This window comes from Capra hircus, chromosome 2 (genome assembly GCF_001704415.2).
Source record: "Capra hircus breed San Clemente chromosome 2, ASM170441v1, whole genome shotgun sequence".
NCBI lineage: Eukaryota > Metazoa > Chordata > Mammalia > Artiodactyla > Bovidae > Capra > Capra hircus.
The window spans coordinates 99299148-99324245 of record NC_030809.1 but is presented as its reverse complement, the minus strand read 5'-3'; the positions used below and the strand labels follow the sequence as shown (position 1 = coordinate 99324245).

The following is a 25098-nucleotide window of genomic DNA, read 5'->3' as shown; positions in this document are numbered from 1 at the left end:
GTCAAAACCCACCACAATATTAAAGTAATTAGCCTCCAATTAAAATAAATAAATTAAAAGTGTCCTGCTTCCTATTTTTAGTAGTTATAATACTAAGACTATTACATCCTTGATTAATTGTAACGCTCAGAGAATGAATATTTGGATTATATTTTCCCTGGAATGCTTTCCTCTTAACAATTGTTACTGAAATTCTTGCATAATGTATATGTGCAAGTGTAAAACTCAGATATTTTTTGATGATTTGAAGATAACAGGGGGATTTTGGGTTCTGATTTGACAATTTCAGCTACTCCTAATCTCATTGGGGAAAATAAAGTACAGGCATTAAATATGAGTCGTGATAATCTGAGCAACTACTCTTGTTTTGTAAACAAAGCATAATCAAATATTAAATGTGTAATAGTAATTTTAAAACACCAGAGATTGTTTTAAAAAGCAGGATGAAATTAATTGCTAAATGAATGATATAAACAAATAAAATATACTATGAGTTGGTAAGTAGAGAAGATTATAGAATGACCAGAGAAGGCGCCTTTAAGGAAAAGGGCCCTCTTCAGACATTGAAGAAGGACGTCAAACATTAAGTGTGAAAACATTTTTATTGTGATATAGTTTATACACTGTGCAGTTCACCCATGTAATATGTCCAATCCAATAGTTTTGAGTAAATTACATTATTACTTTTTTAAGTGGTGGTAAAAAAAATATACCATAAAGTTGCAGTTTTAATCCCTTTTATGTCTATAATTTTTTGTCATTAATTACATTCAAAATGTTATGTAGACATCACCACTGTCTATCTTTTTCATAGCTCTAAACAGAAACTATATAACTGTTGAACACTAACTCTCCACTTCCCCCTACTCACTCCCTCTGGTAAAGTTGAATCTACTTTCTCTCTTGATGATTTGCCTATTATAGGTATTTCATATAGGTGAAATCACATATTTTTCCTGTTGTGTCATAGTTTTTTCACTCACTATAATGTTTTCAAGGTCCGTACATGTTATAGCATGTGTCAGGACTCCATTGCTCTTTAATATCAGTCTCATTATTTATGTAAATAACTATTTAATATTATATATATATAATATACATATTATATATATGTTGTACATTCATCTTTTGATTTTTAAGTCTCTTCTTTGAATTTTTTCTTTTTTGGTATATATGTGCCTTGGAGAAGAATTGCTGGTTCATGTGGGAAATTTTATGTTTAGCTTTTTGAACAATTGGGAAACTGTTTTCCATAGCAATTGCCTTATCAAGCATTAGTTTTCCTTTTATTATACTGTAGATATGCACTATGTAAAAAGTTAGGCTGAATGAATATTGTTTTCAGCAAATACCATATACTTATTTTAAAAGGAAGGACAAAAAGAAAGCCATGTGTTATGCATGAGAAAATGTGTATGTTTTATATAAAGAGCTAACCCGTAAAGTGAATTTAATAAGAGAATTAAACCTTCCAGTTGTATGTTATCCCAGCATTGTTATAATATTTTAAAAACATGGTCACCATATTTCTATTTCTCAGTCCCAAGACATCTGCTCTAAGTAGATAGGTACAGCTATTCCTATGAGTAATTAGTGCAATTTAATTTATTTCTGCCCAATTTTAAGATACTTATTTTTTAGTTGCTTTTTTTTGCATTATAAAGTAAAATCACCCTTAATTATATCTAACTGGAAGGTATTCCAAATGTATGCTACTTAGAGTTTTGCCAAGAGAACACACTCATAGCAAACACCCTCTTCCAACTATACAAGAGAAGACTCTACACATGGACATCACCAGATGGTCAATACTGAAATCAGATTGATTACACTCTTTGCAGCCAAAGATGGAGAAGCTCTGTACAGTCAGCAAAAACAAGACTGGGAGCTAACTGTGGCTCAGATCATGGACTCCTTATTGCCAAATGCAGAATTAAATTGAAGAAAGTAGGGAGAACTACTAGACCATTCAGGTATGATCTAAATCAAATCCCTTACGAATATACAGTGAAAGTGACAAATAGATTCAGTGGATTAATCTATCAGATTCAGTCTGATAGAGTGCCTGATGAACTATGGACGGAGGTTTGTGACATTGTACAGGAGACAGGGATCAAAACCATCCCCAAGAAAAAGAAATGCAAAAAGGAAAAATGATTGTCCAACGAGGCCTTACACATAGCTGAGAAAAGACGAGACGTGCAAGGCAAAGGAAATAGGAAAAATATACTCATTTGAATGCAGAGTTCTAAAGAATAGCAAGGAGAGATAAGAAAGCCTTCCTCGGTGATCAATGCAAAGAAATAGAGGAAAACAATAGAATGGGAAAGACTAGAGATCTCTTCAAGAAAATTAGAGCTACCAAGGGAACATTTCATGTAAAGATGGGCACAATAAAGGATAGCAATGATATGGACCTAACAGAAGCAGAAGATATTAAGAAGAGGTGGCAAGAATACACAGAAGAACTATACAAAAAAGATTTTCATTACCTAGATAACCATGATGGTGTGATCACTCACCTTGAGCCAGACATCCTAGAATGTGAAGTCAAGTGGGCTTTAGAAAGTATCACTACAAATAAAGCTAGTGGAGGTGATGGAATTCCAGTTGAGCTATGTTAAATCCTAAAAGATGATGCTTTGAAAGTGCTGCACTCGATGTGCCAGCAAATTTAGAAAACTCAGCAGTGATCACAGGACTGAATAAGTTCAGTTTTCATTTCAGTCCCAAAGAAAGGCAATGCCAAAGAATGTTCAGACTACCAAACAATTCCACTCATCTCACATGCTAGCAGAGTAGTGCTCAAAATTCTCGAAGCCAGGCCTCAACACTATGTAAACTGTGAACTTCCACATGTTCAAGCTGGATTTAGAAAAGGCAGAGGAACTAGATATCAAATTGCTAACATCTGCTGGATCATCAAAAAAGCAAGAGACTGCTTCATTGACTGTGCAAAGCCTTTGTGTCGATCACAACAAAATGTGGAAAATTCTGAAAGATATGGGAATACCAGACCACATGACCTGCCTCCTGAGATGCAGATCAAGAAGCAACAGTTAGAACTGGACATGGAACAACAGACTGGTTCCAAATCAGGAAAGGTGTACGTCAAGGCTGTATATTGTCATCCTGCTTATTTAACTTATATGCACAGTACATCATGTGAAATGGTGGGCTGGATGAAGCACAAGCTGGAATCAAGATTGCCAGGAAAAATATCAATAACCTCAGATACACATATGACACCACCCTTATGGCAGAAAGCAAAGAAGAAATAAAGAGTCTCTTGATGAAAGTGAAAGAGGAGAGTGAATGGCTTAAAATTCAACATTGAGAAAACTACAGTCATGGCATCCAGTCCCCATCCCTTCATGGCAAATAGATGGGGAAACTGTGAGAGACTTTATTTTTGGGGGCTCCAGAATCACTTCAGATGGTGACTGCAGCCAGGAAGTTTAAAGACGCTTGCTCCTTGGAAGTAAAGCTAATACCAACCTAGATAGCATGTTAAAGAGCAGAGACATTACTTTGCCGACAAAGGTCCATCTAGTCAAAGCTATGGTTTTTCCAGTAGTTATGTATGGATATGAGAATTGGACTATGAAGAAATCTGAGTGCTGAAGAATTGATGCTTTTGAGCTGTAGCATTGGAGAAGACTCTTGAGTCCCTTGGTCTGCAAGGAAATCAAACCAGTCAATCCTGAAGGAAATCAGTTCTGAATATTTATTGGAAGGATTGATGCTAAAGCTGAAACTCCAATACTTTGGCCACCTGATGCAAAGAACTGACTCGGTGGAAAAGATTGAAGGCAAGAGGAGAAGGGAACTGCAGAGGATGAGATGGTTGGATGACATCGCCAACTCAGTGATCATGAGTTTGAGTAAGCTCAGGGAGTTGGTGATGGACAGGGTTGCCTGGTGTCGTGCAGTTCATGGGACTGCAAAGAGTTGGACACAGCAGAGTGACTGAACTGACTGACCGATGGTATTTAGTCATTTTTATTTGCTTACCTCATATAGGCTATCGTTTCATATTTTATGTCTTAGACAAAAGACTAGATTTATTTCAGTTGACATTTTAGAAAAATGACTCTTAAAAGTATAGTTTATGAAATTCAGTTAGAGTTACTAAGGTAACATTTACGTATCTTTTCATAGTTCAATGAGAGGCCACTAAGCCAAAAGATTATGTCACAGACTTGATGAGATCATATGACCCAGGAAATGGGAAGCAGTGCTGAGATAGGGAAGCTTTTTGACCTAATTACAAATTTCCCTAGGAATGATATGTAACAGCCACAAGGGGACATACAATTGTGCACTACAGTTGTGGACTCAACATGGAAATAGTAATACCAGATGTAATTGGTCATCCTGATAAGAATATTGTTTAGGTTATAAGAAAGGTAGTTTCTCATCAGAGGGTATACATGTAAATATTTGATGCATAGGGAGTTTGAAATAATTTTAAGAATATTGACACAAGATAGCTCATGGAATAATTTTATTTCCTTTGTTCAAACCTCTGAGGCAAATTCCTTAATATTGATTTGAGCTTAGTGAGTCTTTACACACCTAAGTAGGAAGCAAGAACAAGGTTGTAGAATCTCTAAATTATCAACCAAAGCTACACTTAGGGAGAAACCTTTAGGAAATAATTTTCCACTTAGTTAAAACTCAAAATACAATAATAGTCTGTTGGTACAGAATTGTAGTAGACTTAAAACTTTGAATAACATACTGAAAATTCATTAGATAAAGTATTTTAAATTTTTCTTAGTGTGACATTATTGAGCTACTAAGAAAGTAAAGAATTTAAAGGGATCAAAAACTATGTGAAATTGAAATTTTAAGGAGGACTATTAGAAGATATAACCATCAAATCAGAGAAATGAGGACAATTGAAAAGTTGATTGTTAGTGACAGCACTTAGAGTAAAATCAAGTGGGTTCAAAATCCGGATCATGACTAACATAATTACATGTCTGTCCCTCTTATGGGTCCTTAATAATTGTTGTTGACTTTGGAGTGGTAGATTAAAGGAAATGTAGCCCTTATTGGTCAACCTTTTTCTTCTTTAGAAACTGAAATAAACAATTTAGGTACTTATTAAGAAAAGTTACTGCTGCTGCTAAGTCGCTTCAGTCGTGTCCAACTCTGTGTGACCCCATAGACGGGCAGCCCACCAGGCTCCCCGTTGCTGGGATTCTCCAGGCAAGAACACTGGAGTGGGTTGCCATTTCCTTCTCCAATGCGTGAAAGTGAAGTCACTCAGTTGTGTCCGACTCTTAGCAACCCCGTGGACTGTAGCCCATCAGGCTCCCCCAGCCATGGGATTTTCCAGGCAAGAGTACTGGAGTGGGGTGCCATTGCCTTCTCCGATTAACAAAAGTTATTCCTACATAAAAAATTTATAAGTAGTAAGGAGAGACTTTTTGAATCTTCAGTTTCTCATTATTTTAAACTGATTGCTAATTGGTGATAGATATTAATGCAGAATTCCTCATCTGTAAAACTGAAATAATAATGCTGGATCTCCCTACTTCAAGATTTGTCCTTAGGGTAAAAATGAAAATATATGTGCATACTTTTTTGGGTCAGTTATCAAGTTCTATGTATGTTTTAATGATTATTATACACTTTCATTCAAAGCATTTTGGTAAAGTCGTACATTCCAGGTTTTAAGGCTGTAAAGATGATAAGCAGTAGTCCCTGCTTCTCAACGATTTCAGTGTGGTGAGAAGTGGTATATCAAAACAGAAAATTGCTTTATAGTACAGTGCTTTAATTAGAGACTGTATGAGAGCAACTAGAAAAAAGTACCTAAGAATTACTCACTGAATTAGAATGGTTCCCCATAGTAGGTAATATATGAGGTGAGACCTAGAATATGTATAGGAGTTTAACAGGGAATAAAGGAAGAACATTTGAGGGAAGTGAACACCAAGAACCAAATACCATGTGCCACGGATGCTTGGGAAACCATAGAGTATTGGGGAAATGGTGAGAAGTTTAGTAATTAATACTTGGTGTATGAGAAGAGAGTAAGATTAAAAATAAAGTCCCAGGCCTCATTAAGAAAAGCTTTTTTATCCAAACAGAGGACATGGGATTTTATCATATATTTCATATGGAGATAATGAAAGATTTTTAAGTGGGAGTATGGCAGGATCAGATTTTTATATTAAAAGATTACCATTAAAATAAATAGAATTGGAGAAGCAGAGGAAGCTCATAGAAGGCTCTTGCAGTATTTCCAATAAGAACTGATTTAGTATTATTATACTAAGATGATGGTGGAAATAAAGAGAAAATATTTAGGAATTAATAAGCAGAAAATAATAAATATAATTTGTGGTTTAGAATCTCAGGGTTAGTTATCTCTATAAAATCCCTCCATTATAAAAATCTGGGAATTCCCTGGTGGCTCAGATGGTAAAGCGTCTGCCTACAATGCGGAAGACCCAGGTTCAATCCCTGGGTTGGGAAGATCCCCTGAAGAAGGAAATGGCAACCCACTCCAGTACTCTTGCCTAGAAAATCCCATGGACGTAGGAGCATGGTCAGCTACAGTCCATGGGGCTGCAAAGAGTCAGACAAGACTGAGCAACTTCACTTTCATTCTATAACTTGCTTTTCATTATAAAGATCTAGCTAGTCTCATGACTATTGGAATTAAGTTGTGGAGCAAGTCTGGTAACTTATGAATTTATATGTTGGATAAACCTATTGGTTCCCCAACTGAATGAATGTAACTTTAGGAATTTTAGTTAAAAAAATCCTTCTGTATCTACATCTGTACATCTATAGAAGGGGAGAGAGAGGGGACAGTGAGGAGAAGAAGTGAGATAGAGGGGAGAGAGGGAGAGATGCAAAGTTAACTAAATGGTTGCATACCTGAGTTTGATTGTAAAACATGAAAGGTCATACTAGGGACATTTCTATATTTAGTCTTGAATACAGAGACTACAATGAGAACGCTGATTTTAAAATTTCAATAACGAATATATTAAGTCATAAAAGCATTCTATGAACATGATATCCAAATGCTTTTTTAATATATCATCTTTGTGGATATATAGTTCATATATCAGACAATTCACCCATTTAAAATATGTAATTCTGTTTTAAGTGTATTCACAGGGTTGTGCCACCATTATCAGAGTCAACTAAAACATTTTCATTGTCCCCCAAAAGAAACCCAGTACCCATTAACAGTCACCTCCCATTGTTCCTCAGCATTCCCAACCCAAGGCAACTATGAATCTACTTTCTGTCTTTATGGATTTACCTTTCCAGGGCATTTCATATAAGTGGAATCACACAGTATGTGGTCCTTTATGACTGGTTTCTTTCACTTAGTATAACATCTTCAAGCTTCTTCCATGTTGTAGCACATATCAATACTTCATTCTCCGGTCCCATCACTTCATGGCAAATAGATGGGGAAAAAATGCAAACAGTGATAGACTTTATCTTCTTGAATTCCAAAATCACTGCAGATGGTGACTACAGCCATAAAATTAAAAGACACTGGCTCCTTGGAAGAAAAACTATGACCAACCTAGACAACATATTAAAAAGCAGAGACATTACTTTGCCAACAAAGGTCTATCTATTCAGAGCTATGGTTTTTCCATTAGTCATATATGAATGTGAGAGTTGAACCATAAAGAAGACTGAGCACTGAAGAATTGATGCTTTTGACCTGTGGTGTTGGAGAAGACTCTTGAGAGTCCCTTGGACTGTAAGGAGATCCAGTCAGTTCATCCTAAAGGAAATCTGTCCTGAATATTCATTGGAAGTACTGATGCTGAAGCTGAAACTCCTTAGAAAGACCCTGATGCTGGGAAAAATTGAGAGCAGGAGAAGAAGGGGACTACAGAGGATGAGATGGTTGGATGGCGTCATCAACTCAGTGGACATGAATTTGAGCAACCTCCAGGTGTTGGTGATGAACAGGGGAGCCTGGTGTGCTGCAGTCCATGGGGTTGCAAAGAGTCGGACATGACTGAGCAACTGAACTGAATGTTTCGTTGCATACATATACCACATTTTATTTACCAGTTTATTGTACAAGGTTTTGTGTGGACATAATATTTTAATTTCTCTGGTGTGTAAAATTAGGAAAAAAATTTCTGGGTCATCTGGTAACTCCTAAATATTCTAAACTTTTGAACATTTGAAGTGGAATACTCAGATGAGCATTTAAAGTGCAGACAGTTTTGTAGTTTAAATAGGTATATATGGTTCTATCGTTGTACTACAGTTATTTTAGTAATCAGTGAGTTGTTTGTGTGTGTGCGTGCATGTGTATGTGTGTGTGCGTGCATGTGTATGTGTGTGTGCATGTGTGTGTGCGTGTGTGTGTGTGTTAGTCACTCAGTCATGTCCAACTGTTTTCAACCTGATGGATGGTAGCCCACCAAGCTACCCTGTCCATGGAATTCTCTAAGTAAGAATACTGTAATGGGTTGCATTGCCCTCTCCAGGGGATCTTTCTGACCCAGGAATTGAATCTGTATCTCCTCTGTCTCCTGCATTGTAGTCAGATTCTTTACCCACTGAGCCATGGGGGAAGCCCAAGCTATTTATAAAGGAGATACATAAAAATTTTTTTATGACTTTAATGTTCATTTTTAGAATGATCTTATTGAGTTGGTAATTTGTTTTACTTTGTAGAAACACTCAAGAAATTGGCTTATATTGTATTTATTTTATCATTATATTTAACAGTTAAATGATATTTTCATATTTTTTTTTTACTGGTCATGTTTGGGATATATATTTGGTGTTGTTTAGTTGCCAAGTTGTATCTGATTCTTTTGCGACCTCATGGACTGTAACCTGCCATGCCTCTCTGTCTATAGGACTTACCAGGCAGGAATACTGCAGTAAGTTGCCATTTCTTTCTCCAGAGGATCTTCCCAACCCAAGGATCCACCCCACATCTCCTGGTTGGCAGGTGGATTCTTTACCACTGAGCCATCTGGGAAGCCCAGGATGGGCTCAGAGCCTTGTATTATGAATAAGTAGTTAAATTCTCTCTGAGCAATATTATAAAGGGTCTTGAATCTTCCAGATGAAAAATTAAGAGTATTATTATGTTAATATATTGGCCTGTCAGTATATTAAGAAATGGACAAATTGTATACAGTTCAGAATAATAAAAAATTAAGAGGAAAATAGAAGAATTATATTTGGAAGGATGTTCGTGCCTAATTTGACTAAGTTTTGTAGCTAAGAGATGGTGTAGGGAATTATTGTAATGATTTGTGAACTTTTACAGATCATCAGTCATAAAGGAGAAAACTTAATCTTTACCTAATTAAAAGAGTTATAGTCTAAGAAAATTAATCTTTTAAATAATGAAAATTTAAAAGTTATGCCTTATCTTCTCAGGAGAAAGCAGTTTACTATTTTGCTTATCTAAAAACTAACCTGAAAATGTCACTGTTTTCTAAAAAACTTTTTAGTATTATTTAAAACTACAGCAATGAGAACATTCTTTTGAGAGGCAGATTGACAGGGGATACTCTAATATACTTCTTTGCCATCTATTCAGGTTTACTTGTGAAAGAAATCTGCTTGAAAATGAAAATGCTCTTGACATTTTAAACTTATTTTTACTCACATTGAATTTATGAAAGAATATTGACTTTTAATGAGCTGTTCTCTCACTCTTATATATTTAGTCTGAAGAAAATAAAGATATTTGCCTCTGAATTTTAGCTAAACACTTAAGAACAAAATACCTGGCAGGAAGTGTGCTAAGCATTCTCTTTACAATAGCTCTTTGAAGTAAGTGTAATTAATCCATTTTACTGATTCAGAAACTAAGACTCAACAGATGTACTGGCTATGTGTTGATTAATATAGTGAATTCATAAAGCAAATAGAGAGTAGTAAAAAGACTGTGTAATTAACAGCTTCCTGGGTAGAAGCTAAAGTGCTCTGTAGTTCAAAGATGGGAAGTTGTAGCCTAGGATTAGTCAGATATAGCTTTATACAACTTTATAGATAAAGTGATTCTTGGCCTGGAGAAGGAAATGGCAACCCACTCCAGTATTCTTGCCCGGAGAATCCCATGGACGGAGGAGCCTGGTGGGCTACAGTCCACGGGGTCGCAAAGAGTCGGACGTGACTGAGCAACTTCACTTTCACTTTTCAGTATCTCTGATAACCTGTTAAGTAAGTAAAAGTTTTGTATTAGGGTGAAGATAATGCTAGTCAAGAGATTTCTTTAGACCTGACCTGTTCGTCTTGTTGTGATAATACATAACATTAAGTTGATCTGGGAATATCATATATGACCTAATTCATAATTTCATAGCTTAAAAAAGAGCCAAATTTTAAAAGCTTGAATGATCAGGATAGTATTTATCAAATTTTAGTAATTACTGAATACATGAAAATACATTAGTTTCAATGTTACTAGAAATTAAACAGTACATGAAGAATCAGCTTATTCAGCCAGAAAGCATGCATCTGAACAGCATGTCTTCATTCATTAGAGATGTAATCGTTGATTACATGATTGTGAAATAGGATTGTTTTGTAGAATTCTGGAGATGGAGTTGAGTCTTTTCTGTAATCTCAAAGTATAGTAGACACTTCTCTGTTGTGGGCCCAAAGCCACAACCACTAAGAGCTTTAAACTGTCAGCAGCTGGAATCCCAACAAACAGCTGGATCAAACTTCATTAGCTAAGAACTTACATAGCCATGGGGAAGAAATGATTCCATGACTCCTGTACATAATAACTAGCCTGCCATCGTTTGTGGAATACAGTCAAAAAGTAAAAAGGACTATTAAAAATATTTGAACTTAAAAAAAAAAAAAAAAGTGATTCTTGGGTCTGTAACCCACTCCAGTGTTCTTGCCTGGAGAATCCCAGGGACGGCAGAGCCTGGTGGGCTGCCGTCTATGGGGTCTCACAGAGTCGCACACGACTGAAGCGACTTAGTAGCAGCAGTATTTAGATTGTTGGAAGAGGAAACAATATGTAAATAATATAAGTAAAGATGAGCAAAGAAGACAACACAACACTTGTTACAAAGTTTTCTGCCCATCTCAGTTGCAAGTAACAGTAACCCACACAAACGCAATTAAAAGGATACCTATTTGGAAGGCTACAGGGAAATCTCAGGGAATATAGCACAATCAAGAAGACAGTCTAAGGAAAAGGACCTGAGATTGGCCATACTCTTATCTCCCCTCTCTCAGGACCACTCAGCAATCTGTACATCTGTTCTTTCAACATTGTTTCCAACCCATGTTTCTTTAGCTTGTATATCTTTAGGGCCACATCCTTTATGACCTACCACTCAACAACAAGTTCCCTTCCTTCTTTTAGTTAATACATATGTCAGGGAGAGTCTGATTAGATCATGGCATCTTTCAGAGGCATCTAACGCATGGATTTCCAGTCAGCCCTTATCTCCTTGGTTCATGTCTGGTTCAAACAGCCTTGACCACAGGCGTGGGGTCACAGACTATTGAGCATCAGGATGACCTCAATAGCAAGAAATCCTGTCTGGTAATTAGATGGTCTGTGTAGAGGAAGCATGAGGGAAACACAGGGAAATCTGAGTGGGGGATGGACCTCCTACTTCCTGGGTGGGGATGAAGAGTGGAAAACTGTCATCATATAAAAATTACTTAAAGGCAAAGATCTTTTTTTCTTCCTGATTATTTAGTCTATCAGTGATGTTATATCTCTCCCAAATCTTAAGCTTCCCCAGTCTCTCCCTGCCCACCACTCTCATAACCCTAGCTCTTCTTTCCCACTACGTCTTCATTAATCTGATCATAAAGATGAGGAGGAATTGGACAAAAGTCTTCCGCTATCTTGAGGTTAACAGAAAACAATGCATGTTCTATTGTCTTAACACAGGTTGAAGACTTAGACATTTTATGTGGTATGTGAGAATGTAGATTTAAAATTTTTTCCTCCGTATTTTTAAAATATTTTCTGAAGTTAGTAAAGTTAGCACTTATATTCTTTCTTTAAATTTTTTAATTTAAATTTATTTATTTTAATTGGAGGCTAATTACTTTACAATATTGTATTGGTTTTGCCATGCATCAACATGAATCCGGTTCAGGATTGGGAGCACTTATATTCTTATTTACTAGAGTAAAATTTGCAGTCATTTAGATTTGGATTAAATTATGGTGAGAATAGTGTGAAATGAAAATCTTAAAATGAAAATTATTAGATGGTGAACTCTTACAAGGGAAAGATTATGACTTACTCACTTTTATACTCTAGCAACTACACCATTCGGAGAAGGCACTGGCAACCCACTCCAGTACTCTTGCCTGGAAAATCCCATGACAGAGGAGCCTGGTAGGCTGCAGTCCATGGGGTCACTAGGAGTCGGACACAACTGAGTGACTTCACTTTCACGCATTGGAGAAGGAAATGGCAACCCACTCCAGTGTTCTTGCCTGGAGAATCCCAGGGATGGGGGAGCCTGGTGGGCTGCCGTCTATGGGTCGCACAGAGTCAGACACGACTGAAGCGACTTAGCAGCAGCAGCAGCAGCAACTACACCATTATACAATTTTGAAGTAGATGATCAATAGTAGTTGTTAAATGAATTAGCAGTAGACGAGTTTATAAGAGGCACCAAATGATGAATCCTTCATATAAAATAATTTTTCCTTGAAATTTTACTAGGATTCTCAAATTTCTCATTGTCTTTAACTTCAGTAGTATTAATTTTTAATGTATTTCTTCTTTGATTACAATTTATATGTAGTTTTGGATACTCATCTCTTTCCCCTACTTTACTGCAATATGAGTCTCTGTAGATATTAAAATTTATAAGTATAGATGAAACATAAATATAATCCCTGGAGAATAATTAAACATATATAAATATATGGGCTTCCCTGATGGCTCAGCAGGTAAATAATCCTCCTGCAATGCAGGAGACATAGGAGATATGGGTTCTATCCCTGGGTTGGGACGATCCACTGGAGAAGGAAATGGCAACCCTCTCCTGTATTCTTGCCTGGGAAATCCCATGAACAGAAGAGCACAGTAGGCTACAGTTCATGGGGTCACAAGGAGTCGGACATGACTGAGCACATGAAACATCCTGTATATAATAAAACAGTTATAAATCTGTACTTAGAATTGGACTCTAGGCTGGTAGTTTATTTTCAGAAGCATTTTACTTTTTCATACTAAATGTTTTTATATTTCTGTGAATATGAGAAAATGTGTAGCTTTTAATATAGCTTTACCTAATCATTAACAAAAGAAAGAATACATGTGGTATCTTTCCGCTGCATATCTAACTTATTTTCCTATATGACTGTTCACTCATCTAATATGTGGCCCCTCAAAAGACCACTTCATTTCCTGAGTTTATACCATCTTTCAATACTTGGTATCACTGTGACCGTCACATAGCTCAATTTCTTGTAAGTAAGAATCTGTTTAACTTAGCTTTGATTAGATTTCTGCCTTTGCTTCAACCTATTAGACTATAAAACCTTGAGATAGACTACTTAACCTAATTAACTGCTTTGTTACATACCAAACACCTAGCGTCCTTCGTGGTTTAATACGTACTGTCTGTAAAGGTTGAACATAGGATGTTTTCATAAACGGTTAAACTTTATATAATTGATGTCATGTCACATAGCATCTGGGTAAAGAACTTTGATCTATTTTTAATTAGCTGAGTATGCAGAGTAGAAGACTGGTATTTAGGTGACATCCCAAGGGCCTGGTAATACAATGTCCCATATTTCTTTGTCATCGACTGGTAAAGTAAGAATATACATTCCTAGGTCCTAAAGGAATTCTAAGAATTTCGTATAACTATTCTTACTTTAATGGGCTGTTTACCAAAAGCAGGGATTCTGCTAGTGTAGTAGTACACACACAAGCATACACTGTAGTGTATATATAGTGATAATCATCCCCATATAGCAGCTAGTATGACTAGGGATTATAATATCCTTCTGTGCTTGCCTATGAAAGCCCTACTTAACTGGAAAGCCAAATAGATCAATGTTTTTCAAGCTTCTTTGACAATGACCCAGAGTATTTCATTTTTACAACCCTGTGTGTGGATTTCATGACCCTCTAGATGGGTTATGACCCACAGTTTTGAAAATATGGCTGCAGCTGGGACTAAAGAATTCAGTTAATAGAGATGACTTGAATTTTAGGATTGGTAGCCAGTGTTTCCTATGCATTATTTATCTTTTCCTCTCCCACTGGGGTAGTGGGTTCTTCTGAAATTCTGATATAAGGTCTATTATAAAGAGTAGTGATTCACCAAGTCTTTAGCATCTTTTCCAACTCTTGAAAGACCCTACCTATACAGTGTCATCATTGTCAGTGGAGGGGCAAAGGCAAACCCATGCAAAGAAACCCTGTATCTACTCCTATTCTATGAAGCCACTTTTTTTTTTTTCTGTTAAATACTGTCTGTCCAACTAAACACATTGGGAACTTTTAGCAGGTATATGTGTATGTCTTCGTCTGCTAATAATAACTGAACCTACAATGTTGCAGACAGTACAATACTCTTGTGAATTGTGTTAGGGATATTTTAATGGAGACATTTAAGAAGTAATAATAAGATGTAACAAGAGAGTTATTTGAGTTTACCTTCTAAGTGAATAGTTCAAGCTTTTAAGTGAATAGTTTATGAATAGCTCAGCTCCATTTTAAGTAATCTCAGTGATTTTAATGATATTTCCAATATCTTGGTAATATGCTCTCTAAAGAAACCATGATAGCATAATAATAGTTTTAATTTCTTCATGGAGGTAACTGCTGACCCAGATAACTCCTTGCCCACCAACCTTCCTATAGAAAACTCTAATGAGGTAATATCTGCCCTAAAGCTGCCAACTCATGCTTTAAAAGTTTTAACATCTGTAGTTACTCAGTATGAAGTAGGCTACCTTACTAACCTAGATTTCAGTGTTTGAGGGAAGAGTATCATTTAGACAAGTGCTGTACAACAGGAGTTTCTATAATGAAAATGTACTATATGCTGACCATTTGAAATAACTAGTGTGACTTAAATTTTATTTAGTTTTAATTAATGTAATATTAGTTATCTGCGTGTGGTTGGCTGAGTGAGTGAGTGAGTGAAAATTGCTCAGTTGTGTCCAACTCTTTGTGACCCCATGGACTGTAGCCCATCAGGATATTCTGGCCATGGAATTCTTCAGGCAAGAATACAGGAGTGAGTTGCTATTTCCTTCTCTAGGGGACCTTCCGACCCAGGTATCAAACCCAGATCTCCTGCATTGTAGGCAGATTCTTTACCATCTGAGCCACCAGGGAAGCCCTCAGTTTATGTGTGTGTGTATATACACACACACACACATACACTGTATTGTAATCAGGTTCAAGACCTTATAGGCAATTCTGTGCCATAATTCAGTTCAGTTCAGTTCAGTCGCTCAGTCATGTCCAACTCTTTGCAACCCCATGAATTGCAGCACGCCAGGCCTCCCTGTCCATCACCAGCTCCCGGAGTGCACCCAGACTCAAGTCCATCGAGTCAGTGATGCCATCCAGCCATCTCATCCTCTGTCGTCCCCTTCTCCTCCTGCCCCCAATCCCTCCCAGCATCAGAGTCTTTTCCAATGAGTCAACTCTTTGCATGAGGTGGCCAGAGTACTGGAGTTTCAGCTTTAGCATCATTCCTTCCAAAGAACTCCCAGGGCTGATCTCCTTCAGAATGGACTGGTTGGATCTCCTTGCAGTCCAAGGGACTTTCAGGAGTCTTCTCCAACACCACAGTTGAAAAGCATCAATTCTTCAGCACTCAGCCTTCTTCACAGTCCAACTCTCACATCCATACATGACCACTGGAAAAACCATAGCCTTGACTAGATGGACCTTAGTGAGCAAAGTAATGTCTCTGCTTTTGAATATGCTATCTAGGTTGGTCATAACTTTTCCATAATTAGATATACAATTTTAAGAGCCATCTCAATCACAAAGGCACTAAAATTTTTATATATTTGAGATGTACCTAATTATTTTGCTTTTAAGACTCAGAAGGATCTGGCCATTACCAGTGCTCAAATTAATAAATTTCTTTTTCAATATATTTGAATCTTCATCTGTCAACCAGTTATTCTGAGTAAGGAAGGGATAAATTTTTTTCTATACATTTTTAGTCATTTTTTGAAAACAATTTATAAAGCCTGGAAGGAACAGGTACTTTTGCCTTGAATAGGATACAATAGAAACTTGAAGCCAGACTTCTCAAATAGGCTTTTCCTTAACTACACAAGCTAGAAGAGCTTGTAGCTCTGGTCTACATAGCTAGTGACTTTCAAACTATTGTAGGACACCCTGTTTTCTACATTTTGCCTTAGATATTTAAAACCCAGAAAAGATGGGGGGACATTTAAAAAAGAATTTTCCATTTCCCTTGAAACAGACTTAGCCTGTGAAAATTTATCTTACACCTGTAAAAATCCCTTAAATTGAGTCAGAATTAATCCACAATTTAGAATAGTTTTTAGTGATTCTAAATACCTATGTTCTTTTAAAGTTTTCATTTCTGTGAAGGAGCACCAGATAATTCAAGTATGATTGTTGTGATTGACTAATGGCTACTATATTGGACTATGGTAATATAGTAGCCACAGTGGTTAGCTAATGACTACCATATTGGACCGTGCAGATTTAGACATTGCTTTGAGACATTGGTCTTTGGTTTATCAAAACTGCTTGTCTAGTTAAATGATGTCCATAAAAATTGGAATGAAATGTAAAGACTTGATTTTTTTAAATCGAGTTAAAGATATATCCACATACAGAAGAACTATTTAAGGTGATTTTAGATATTATAATTTGACTGCACATCCCTAGTGGACCAAAATTACTGTGGTTTTGATACTGTTATTCTGAGGCTATTGCTTATATGTCATAAGTCAAATGAGTAATTCTGTGTTGCATGCTGAAAGTGTCAAGGACTGAGATTTTGGGTACAAGAACCAAAGATTTTAAGTACATGAAAAGCATGGAATGCCAATGTAAAAATTGTTAAGGTACAATAAAATCTTATAGTCCTAAGTTTAAATTGAAAGTATTAACAAAGTATTCTTTGTTGTAAAAGAATGAAATACAGTTAAAACATTTTTTTTCTATCTTCCAGGCCTGTAACTTAACTTCATATACCCACAGGAACTGAAACCTTTGTTGAGGCTTACACTCTTCCATTTTCACTCCCCACAGTTATGTACATATTCTTGATCTCTTATAATGTCTGATCCCTTATTATTATTTTTTAAAATCTTTTGACCCTCTTTACCCATTTCTTTCACCCCACCACACCCAATACCTCTGGAAACCACCAGTCTAAGTCTGTATCTATGAACTTGATTTTGTTTTGTTTTTGAGATTTCACATGTAACAGAGACAATATAGTATTTGCTTTCTTTGACTAATTTCACTAAGCCTAATACCCTCAAGGTTTATGCATGGTGTTACAAATGTCCAGATTTCATTTTTCTTATGGCCAAATAGCATTCCATTATATATTTATATATTACAATATTTCTTTATACATTCATCTGTCAGTGGACACTTAGGATTTTCCCATATCTTGGTTATTTTAAATAGTGCTACAATGAACATGGGAGTTCATATGTCTTTTCAAGTTAGTGTTTCCATTTCCTTAGGATAAGCACCCAAAGTAGGATTGCTAGATCATATGGTACTTCTATTTTTAAGTTTTTGAGGAACTTCCATAGTGTTTTCCATAGTGATTGCTCCAATTTACGTTACAACCAGTAGTCCATATCCTTGCCAACACTTATTATTTCTTGCCTTTTTGATAATAGCCATTTAAACAGATAATTTAATATCACATTATAGTTTTAATTTGCATTTCCCTGATGATTAATGATGTTGAGCATCTTTTCATCTAACTGTTGGCCATCTGTGTCTTTGGAAAAATGTTTGTTTAGATCTTATGCCCACTTTTTAATTGAACTTTTTCTTTTTTCTATTGAATTCTGAGTTCTTTATATAATGTGAGTTTTAGCTCCTCATCAGATATATGATTTGCAAATATTTCCTCCCATTTAGTATATTGCTATTTTATTTTGTTGAAGGCTTCCATTGTTGTACAGAAGGACAGTTAGTTTAAGGTAATCCGACCTGTTTTGGCTTTTGTTCCTTTTGCTTTTGGTATCAGATTTAAAATTCATCAAGGCCAGTGTCAAGGAGGTTACTGCCTCTGTTTTCTTCTAGAGATGTATGGTTTCAGACTTTACATTCAAATCTGTAATCCGTTTTGGGTAAATTTTTGTGCATGGTATAATATGGTAGTCTATAATGTGGCTGTCTAGTTTTCCCAACACCATACTTTAAAGAGAGTGTCTTTTCCCCATTTTATATTCTTGGCTCCATTGTCATAAATTCATCGACCGCAGGGTATATGGGTTTATTACTAGGTCAGTTCTGTTCCATTGGTCAGTGTGTCTATTTTTTTTTTTTTTTTGCAATACCATGTTGTTTTAATTACTGTAGCTTTGTAATAAAGTTTGAAATCAAGTAGCATGATGCCTCCAACGTTTTTATTCTTTCTCAAGATTGCTAATGGCTATTCAGAGTCTTTTGTGTTCCATTTTAAAGTTGTTTCTTCTATTTCTGTGAGAAATGCTGTTGAAATTTTGGTAGAGGTTATATTTAATCTGTAGCTTGCTTTGGTTTGTATGGACATCTTAACAATATTAATTCTTCCAATCCATGAGCACAGAATATTTTCTCATTTTTTTGTGTGTGTTTTTAAATTTCTTTCCGTAATGTCTTATAGTTTTAGTGTACACGTCTTTCATTTCCTTGGTTAAATTTATTCATAGGTATTTTATGCTTTTTGATGCACTTGTATACGGAATGCTTCCTTAAATTTCTTTTTTCAATAGTTTGTTATTAGTTTATAGAAACACAACAGATTTTTGTGTATTAATCATATTCTGCAACTTCACTGAATTGATTTATTAGTTCTAACAGTTTTTTAAAAAATATTGATTGATTGACTGATTTTTGACTCTGCTGGGTCTTCATTGCTGTGTAAGGGCTTTCTCTAGTTGAGGTGTGAGGGTTTCTTATTGTGGTGGCTTTTCTTATTGTCGAGCATGGGCTCTTGGCGCTCTGGCTTCAGTTGTTGAGGCTTGTGGGCTCTAGAACGTGGGCTCAATTGCCACTTGGCATGTGGGATCTTCCTGGACCAGGGATGGAACTGGTGTCTCTTGCATTGCAAGGCAGATTCTTAACCATTGGACCACCTGGGAAGCCCTTGTTTGTTTTTAATGGAATCTTTAGGTTTTTCTCATGTAGTATTGTATCATCTGCAAATACTAACAGTTTTATATCTTCCTTTCCAATTTAGATTCCTTTTACTTTTTTCCTTATCTCATTGCTGTGGCAAGGACTGACAATACACTATGGTAAATAAAAGTGGTAAGACTGGGCATCCTTATGTTCTTGATCTTAGAGGAAACACTTTCAGCTTTCCACTATTGAGTATGATATCAGCTGTGGGCTTGTTAATATGGTCTTTGTTAGGTTCTTTCCATACCCATTTTGATGAATTTTTTGTCATAAATGGATGCTGAATTTTGTCAGATGCTTTTTCTGCATTAATTGATATGATCATATGACTTTCATCTTTCATTCTGTTACTGTGCTGTATCACATTGACTGATTTGCTGATATTCAGCCAGCCTTGCATTCCTGGAATAAATGCCATTTGCTCATGGTGTATGATTCTTCCAATGTATTTTAATTCATTTTGCTGATATTTTGTTCAGGATTTTCATGTCTGTGTTCATTAGAGTTACTGGTTTATAATTTGTTTTTCTTGTGGTGATCCTTGTCTACTTTTGGTTTCAAGGTAATGCTGGCCTTGGAAAATGAGTTTACAGGAGTTCCTTCTTCTATGGTTTAGAAGAGTTTGAGAAGGTTTGATGTGAATTCTTCTTTGAATGTTTTGTAGAATTCACCAGTAAAGCTGTCTGGTACTGGACTTTTGCTTTTTGGAAGGGTTTTGATTGATTACTCATTCAGTCTCCTTGCTAGTAATTGGTCTGTATGGATTTTCTGTTTTATCATAATTCAGTCTGGGAAGGTTGCATGTTTATAGGAACTTATTCATTTCTTCTAGACTGGTTGTTCAATTTGTTGTTTCATTCTTGTAGTAATCTCTTTTAGTCCCTTGTGTTTCTATGGTGTTAGTTGTAGTGTCTCTTTCATTTCTATCGTATTTGTTTGATCTTCTCCTTTTTTTTTTCTGCATCAGTCTAGCTAAAGGGTTGACTGTTTTGTTTATCTTGTTTTTTGGCCACATGCACAGCTTGTGAGGTCTTAGTTCTTTGACTGGGATTGAACCCTGGCACCCTGCAGTGGAAATACAGAGTCCTAAGCACTGGTGGTGTGCTGCGATTCATGGGGTTGCAAAGAGTCAGACAGAATTGAGTGACTGAACTGAACTGAACTGAAGCACTGGGCTACCGAGGAATTCCCATTCTGTGTATCTTCTTTAAAGAAACAACTTTTTGATTCATCTTTCCTCTTATCTATTTACTCTCTATTTCATTTATTTCTACTCTAATCTTTTCTCCTTCCTTCTACTAACTTTGGGCTTTGTTTGTTCTTCTTATTCTGGTTCTGTCAGGTATAAAATTCAGTTGTTTATCTGAGACTTGTTTATTGAAGCAGGCATTTATTACTGTGAATTTCCCTTTTAGAACCAGTTTTGCTGCATTCCATAAATTTTGGTATGTTATATTTTCATTTTTGTTTGTCTCAGGATATTTTTTTATTTCTCTTTTGATGCATTGGTTGGTCAGTAGTGTATTTTTTGATCTCATATTTGTGAATTTTCAAATTTTCCTGGTGTTTTCTGGTTTCATACCATCATGGCTGGAAAAGTTGTACAATATGATTTCAGTCTTCTTAAATTTATTAAGACTTATTTTGTGCTCTAATGTATGATCTGTCTTAGAGAATGTTGCATGTGCATTTATTAAGCATATGTATACTGTTGCTTTTGGATGACTGTTCTATAAATATTTGTTAACCCACCTGGTTTAATGTGTCATTTAAGGGCTGTGTTTCCTTATGACTTTTCTGTGTCAATGATCTATCCAATGATGTAAGTGATATGAAACTCCCTTACTAGACTGGGACACCTTCCTGAAGATACTGGTGCTCTAGCAAAGGGAAAGTCCAAAGATGGAGACCGCATCCTTGGTTAGTGTTCCAGCACTCTCCTGAATGTGTGTGTTAAATTGGATGCCTGCCCTGCAGGCTGAGTTTCTGTTTCTATTTACCTATTCTTTAATGGCTTATTTAGCTCTTTATTTTTGGTTGTGCAGCATCTTCATTGTTGCGCACAGGCTCTCTCTGGGCGTGGCGAGCGAGGGCCGCTCGCTGTTGCAGGGCGTGGGCTTCCCATTGCAGCGGCTTCTCCTGTGCAGGGCACACGCTCCTGCTGCATGGGCTCCATTAGCTGCAGTGTGCAGGCTCTCGGGCTCAGGGGCTTCAGGAGCTGTGGCATTCAAGCTCAGTAGTCATGGCTCAGAAGCCGCTGGAGCACGTGGGCTCAGAAGTAGTGGAACACAGGCTCAGTTGTGTCCCATGGGGTTGGAACACAGGCCCCATGTCATGTGGAATCCTCCTGGACCGTGTCCCCTGCATTAGCAGGGGATTCTCAACTACTCTACCACTAGGGAAGTTCTGAGCTTTTAATATAAGCAGGAAAGCCTCCTTCATTTTTTAAGTCTGGAAACCATAGACTGTCTCTTAGCTGGGCCCTGGGGTTCAAGCACATGACCTCTTTGAGAGGGCTTTCCCAGATCTCTACAGTCTTGTGGGTCTCAAGATAGGAACACCAATGGTTTTCGAAGTTTGATTCTTTTTTCTTTTTTTTTTAGGGATTAATCTCTCAAGTGTGTGGGATGCCCACTGTGGGCTTCAAAACCTCAGCTCCTCAAGAAGAAACTCCAGGTTTTGAGTTCCTTCTCCATTATGGGTTGCTGCACCACTAGTAGGGTTTATGGTGGGATTGCATCCCGGCCCCTTGCACCCACTTTGATATGGTTTTCCTGTTTGCCCATTGCGTAGTCATCATTCACCCGGGCCATGGGGCTTATTTGACAGGAAATTCTTGTGTATAAAGCTGTAGACTTACTGTGTCTGAGGGAGGAGGTGAGTTTGGGATTTTCTTATGTCACCATTTTGAACTAAGACTTCTGTTTAACATTTTGAAAAGATTTATAATCCCTTGCAATAACAAGCCTGTAAAAATCTTTTTAAAAAATTTAACTGTCATTAATACTAGCACATTGTAAATCATTCACGTGGTTAAAAAAATGTAGGAGAACATGAATTCTCCCATCCTAGATTACAATTCCCTAGTCACTTTCAGTTCAGGTCAGTCACTCAGTTGTGTCAGACTCTTTGCAACCCCATGGACCGCAGCACATCCTTCACCAACTCCCGGAGCTTGCTCAAATTCATGTACATCGAGTCCATGATGCATACAACCATCTCTTCCTCTGTCATCTCCTTCTCCTCCTGCGCTCAATCTTTTCCAGCATCAGGGTCTTTTCAAATGAATGAGTCAGTTCTTCACATCAGGTTCCCAAAATATTGGAGCTTCAGCTTTGGCATCAGTCCTTCCAACAAATATTCCAGACTGATTTCCTTTAGAATGGACTCTTTTGATCTCCCTGCTCTCAAAGGTACTCTCAAGAGTCTTCTCCAAAAGAAGATTGATTCAAAAGCATCAGTTCTTTGGTGCTCAGCTTTCTTTATGGTTAAACTCTCACATCTATGCATGACTACTGGAAAAACCATCGCTTTGACTAGATGGACATTTGTTGGTAAAGTAATGTCTCTGCTTTTTAATATGCTGTCTAGATTTGTTATAGCTTTTCATCCAAGGAGCAAGCGTCTTTTAATTTCACGGCTATAGTCACCATCTGCAGTGATTTTGGAGCCCAAGAAAATAAAGTCTGTCACTGTTTGCGTTGTTTCCCCATCTATGTGCATGGAGTGATGAAACTGGATGCCATGATCTGTTTTATGAATGTTGAGTTCTAAGCCAGCTTTTTCACTCTCCTCTTTCACTTTCATCAGGAGGCTTTTCAATTCCTCTTTGCTTTCTGCCATAAGGATGGTGTCATATGTGCATCTGAGGTTATTGATATTTCTCCCTGAAATCTTGATTCCTGCATGTGCTTCATGCAGCCTGGCATTTCGCACAATATACTCTGCATATAAGTTAAATAAGCAAGGTAAGATTGCAGCCATGAAATTAAAAGACGCTTACTCCTTGGAAGAAAAGTTATGACCAACCTAGATAGCATATTCAAAAGCAGAGACATTACTTTGCTGACTAAGGTCCGTCTAGTCAAGGCTATGGTTTTTCCTGTGGTCATGTATGGATGTGAGAGTTGGACTGTGAAGAAGGCTGAGCACTGAAGAATTGATGCTTTTCAACTGTGGTGTTGGAGAAGACTCTTGAGAGTCCCTTGGACTGCAAGGAGATCCAACCAGTCCATTCTGAAGGAGATCAGCCTGGGATTTCTTCGGAAGGAATGATGCTAAAGCTGAAACTCCAGTACTTTGGCCACCTGATGCGAAGAGTTGACTCACTGGAAAAGACTCTGATGCTGGGAGGGATTGGGGGCAGAAGGAGAAGGGGACGACAGAGGATGAGATGGCTGGATGGCATCACTGACTCGATGGACGCGAGTCTGGGTGTACTCCAGGAGTTGGTGATGGACAGGGAGGCCTGGGGTGCTGCAATTCATGGGGTCGCAAAGAGTTGGACATGACTGAGCGACTGAACTGAACTGAACTGAAGAATATACATCCTTGATGTACTTCTTTCCCATTTGGAACCAGTCTGTTGTTCCATGTCTGGTTCTAACTGTTGTTTCTTGACCTGCATACAGATTTCTCAGGAGGGAAGTAAGATGGTAAGCAAGGGAAGTAAGGTATTCTCCTCTCTTTAAGAATTTTCCACAGTTTGTTGTGATCCACAGTCAAAGGCTTTAACATAGCCAATGAAGCAGAAGTAGATGTTGTTTTGGAATTCTCTTGTTTTGATGATCTAACAGATGTTGGCAGTTTGATCTCCTGTTCCTTTGCCTTTTCTCAATTCAGTTTGAATATCTGGAAGTTCTCTGTTCACGTACTGTTAAAGCCTAGCTTGGAGAATTTGACCATTACTTTACTAGCGTGTGAGATAAATGCAATTGTGCAGTAGTTTGAACATTCTTTGGCATTGCCTTTCTTTGGGATTGGACTTTTCTAGTCCTGTGGCCACTGCTGAGTTTTCCAAATTTGCTGGCTTATTGAGTGTAGTGCTTTAACAACATCATCTTTTAGAATTTGAAATAACTTTGCTGAAATTCCATCACTTCCACTATCTATGTTTGTAGTGATGCTTCCTAAGACCCACTTGACTTCGCACCCAGAATGTCTGGTTCTAGGTGAGTTATCTGTTTCGTTAAGATCCTTTTTTATATAGTTCTTCTGTGTATTCTTGACATCTCTTCTTAATATATCTTCTGCTTCTGTTAGGTCCATACCGTTTCTGTCCTTTATTGTACCTATCTTTGCATGAAATGTCCCCTTGGTATCTCTAACTTTCTTGAAGAGATCTCTAGTCTTTCCCATTCTATTGTTTTTCTCCATTTCTTTGCATTGATCACTGAAGAAGGCTTTCTTATATCTTCTTGCTAGGCTTTGTAACTCTGCATTTAGAGGGATATATCTTTCCTTTTCTCCTGTACCTTTTGCTTCTCTTCTTTCCTCAGCTCTTTGTAAGCCCTTTATCAACAACCATTTTGCCTTTTTGCATTTCTTCTTCTTTGGGGTGGTCTTGATCCCTGCCTCCTGCACAATGTCACAAATATCCGTCCACAGTTCTTCAGGAAATCTATATCAGATCTAATCCTTTGTCACTATTTGTCGTGAATTAGGGTGACCAAGACAAAAATACTTTTACTTGATTTTCATAAACTATTTCCCTTTTGTTCTTTAATGAGGGTTGTTTTCCCTGTTAGATTAACTAT

General features: G+C 37.1%; 1 protein-coding gene and 1 non-coding gene across 16 annotated transcripts in view; both read left to right on the top strand.

Moving 5' to 3' along the window:
- Positions 1-25098, top strand: part of BAZ2B (bromodomain adjacent to zinc finger domain 2B) — a 329956-nt gene that overhangs the window by 140572 nt on the left and 164286 nt on the right. For 7 of the 15 annotated variants that reach the window (XM_018063509.1, XM_018063453.1, XM_018063522.1 and 4 more), the window contains one exon: positions 21946-22018. The exons of the other annotated variants lie outside the window; for them this stretch is intronic. In XM_018063509.1, coding sequence (XP_017918998.1) covers positions 21970-22018 — 49 coding nt within the window. In that variant the 5' untranslated portion in view covers positions 21946-21969. The remainder of the gene's footprint in view (positions 1-21945; positions 22019-25098) is intronic. 15 annotated transcript variants of the gene reach the window in all.
- TRNAC-ACA lies at positions 6421-6492 on the top strand. The gene has a single exon. It is a non-coding gene; the product is annotated as a tRNA-Cys (tRNA).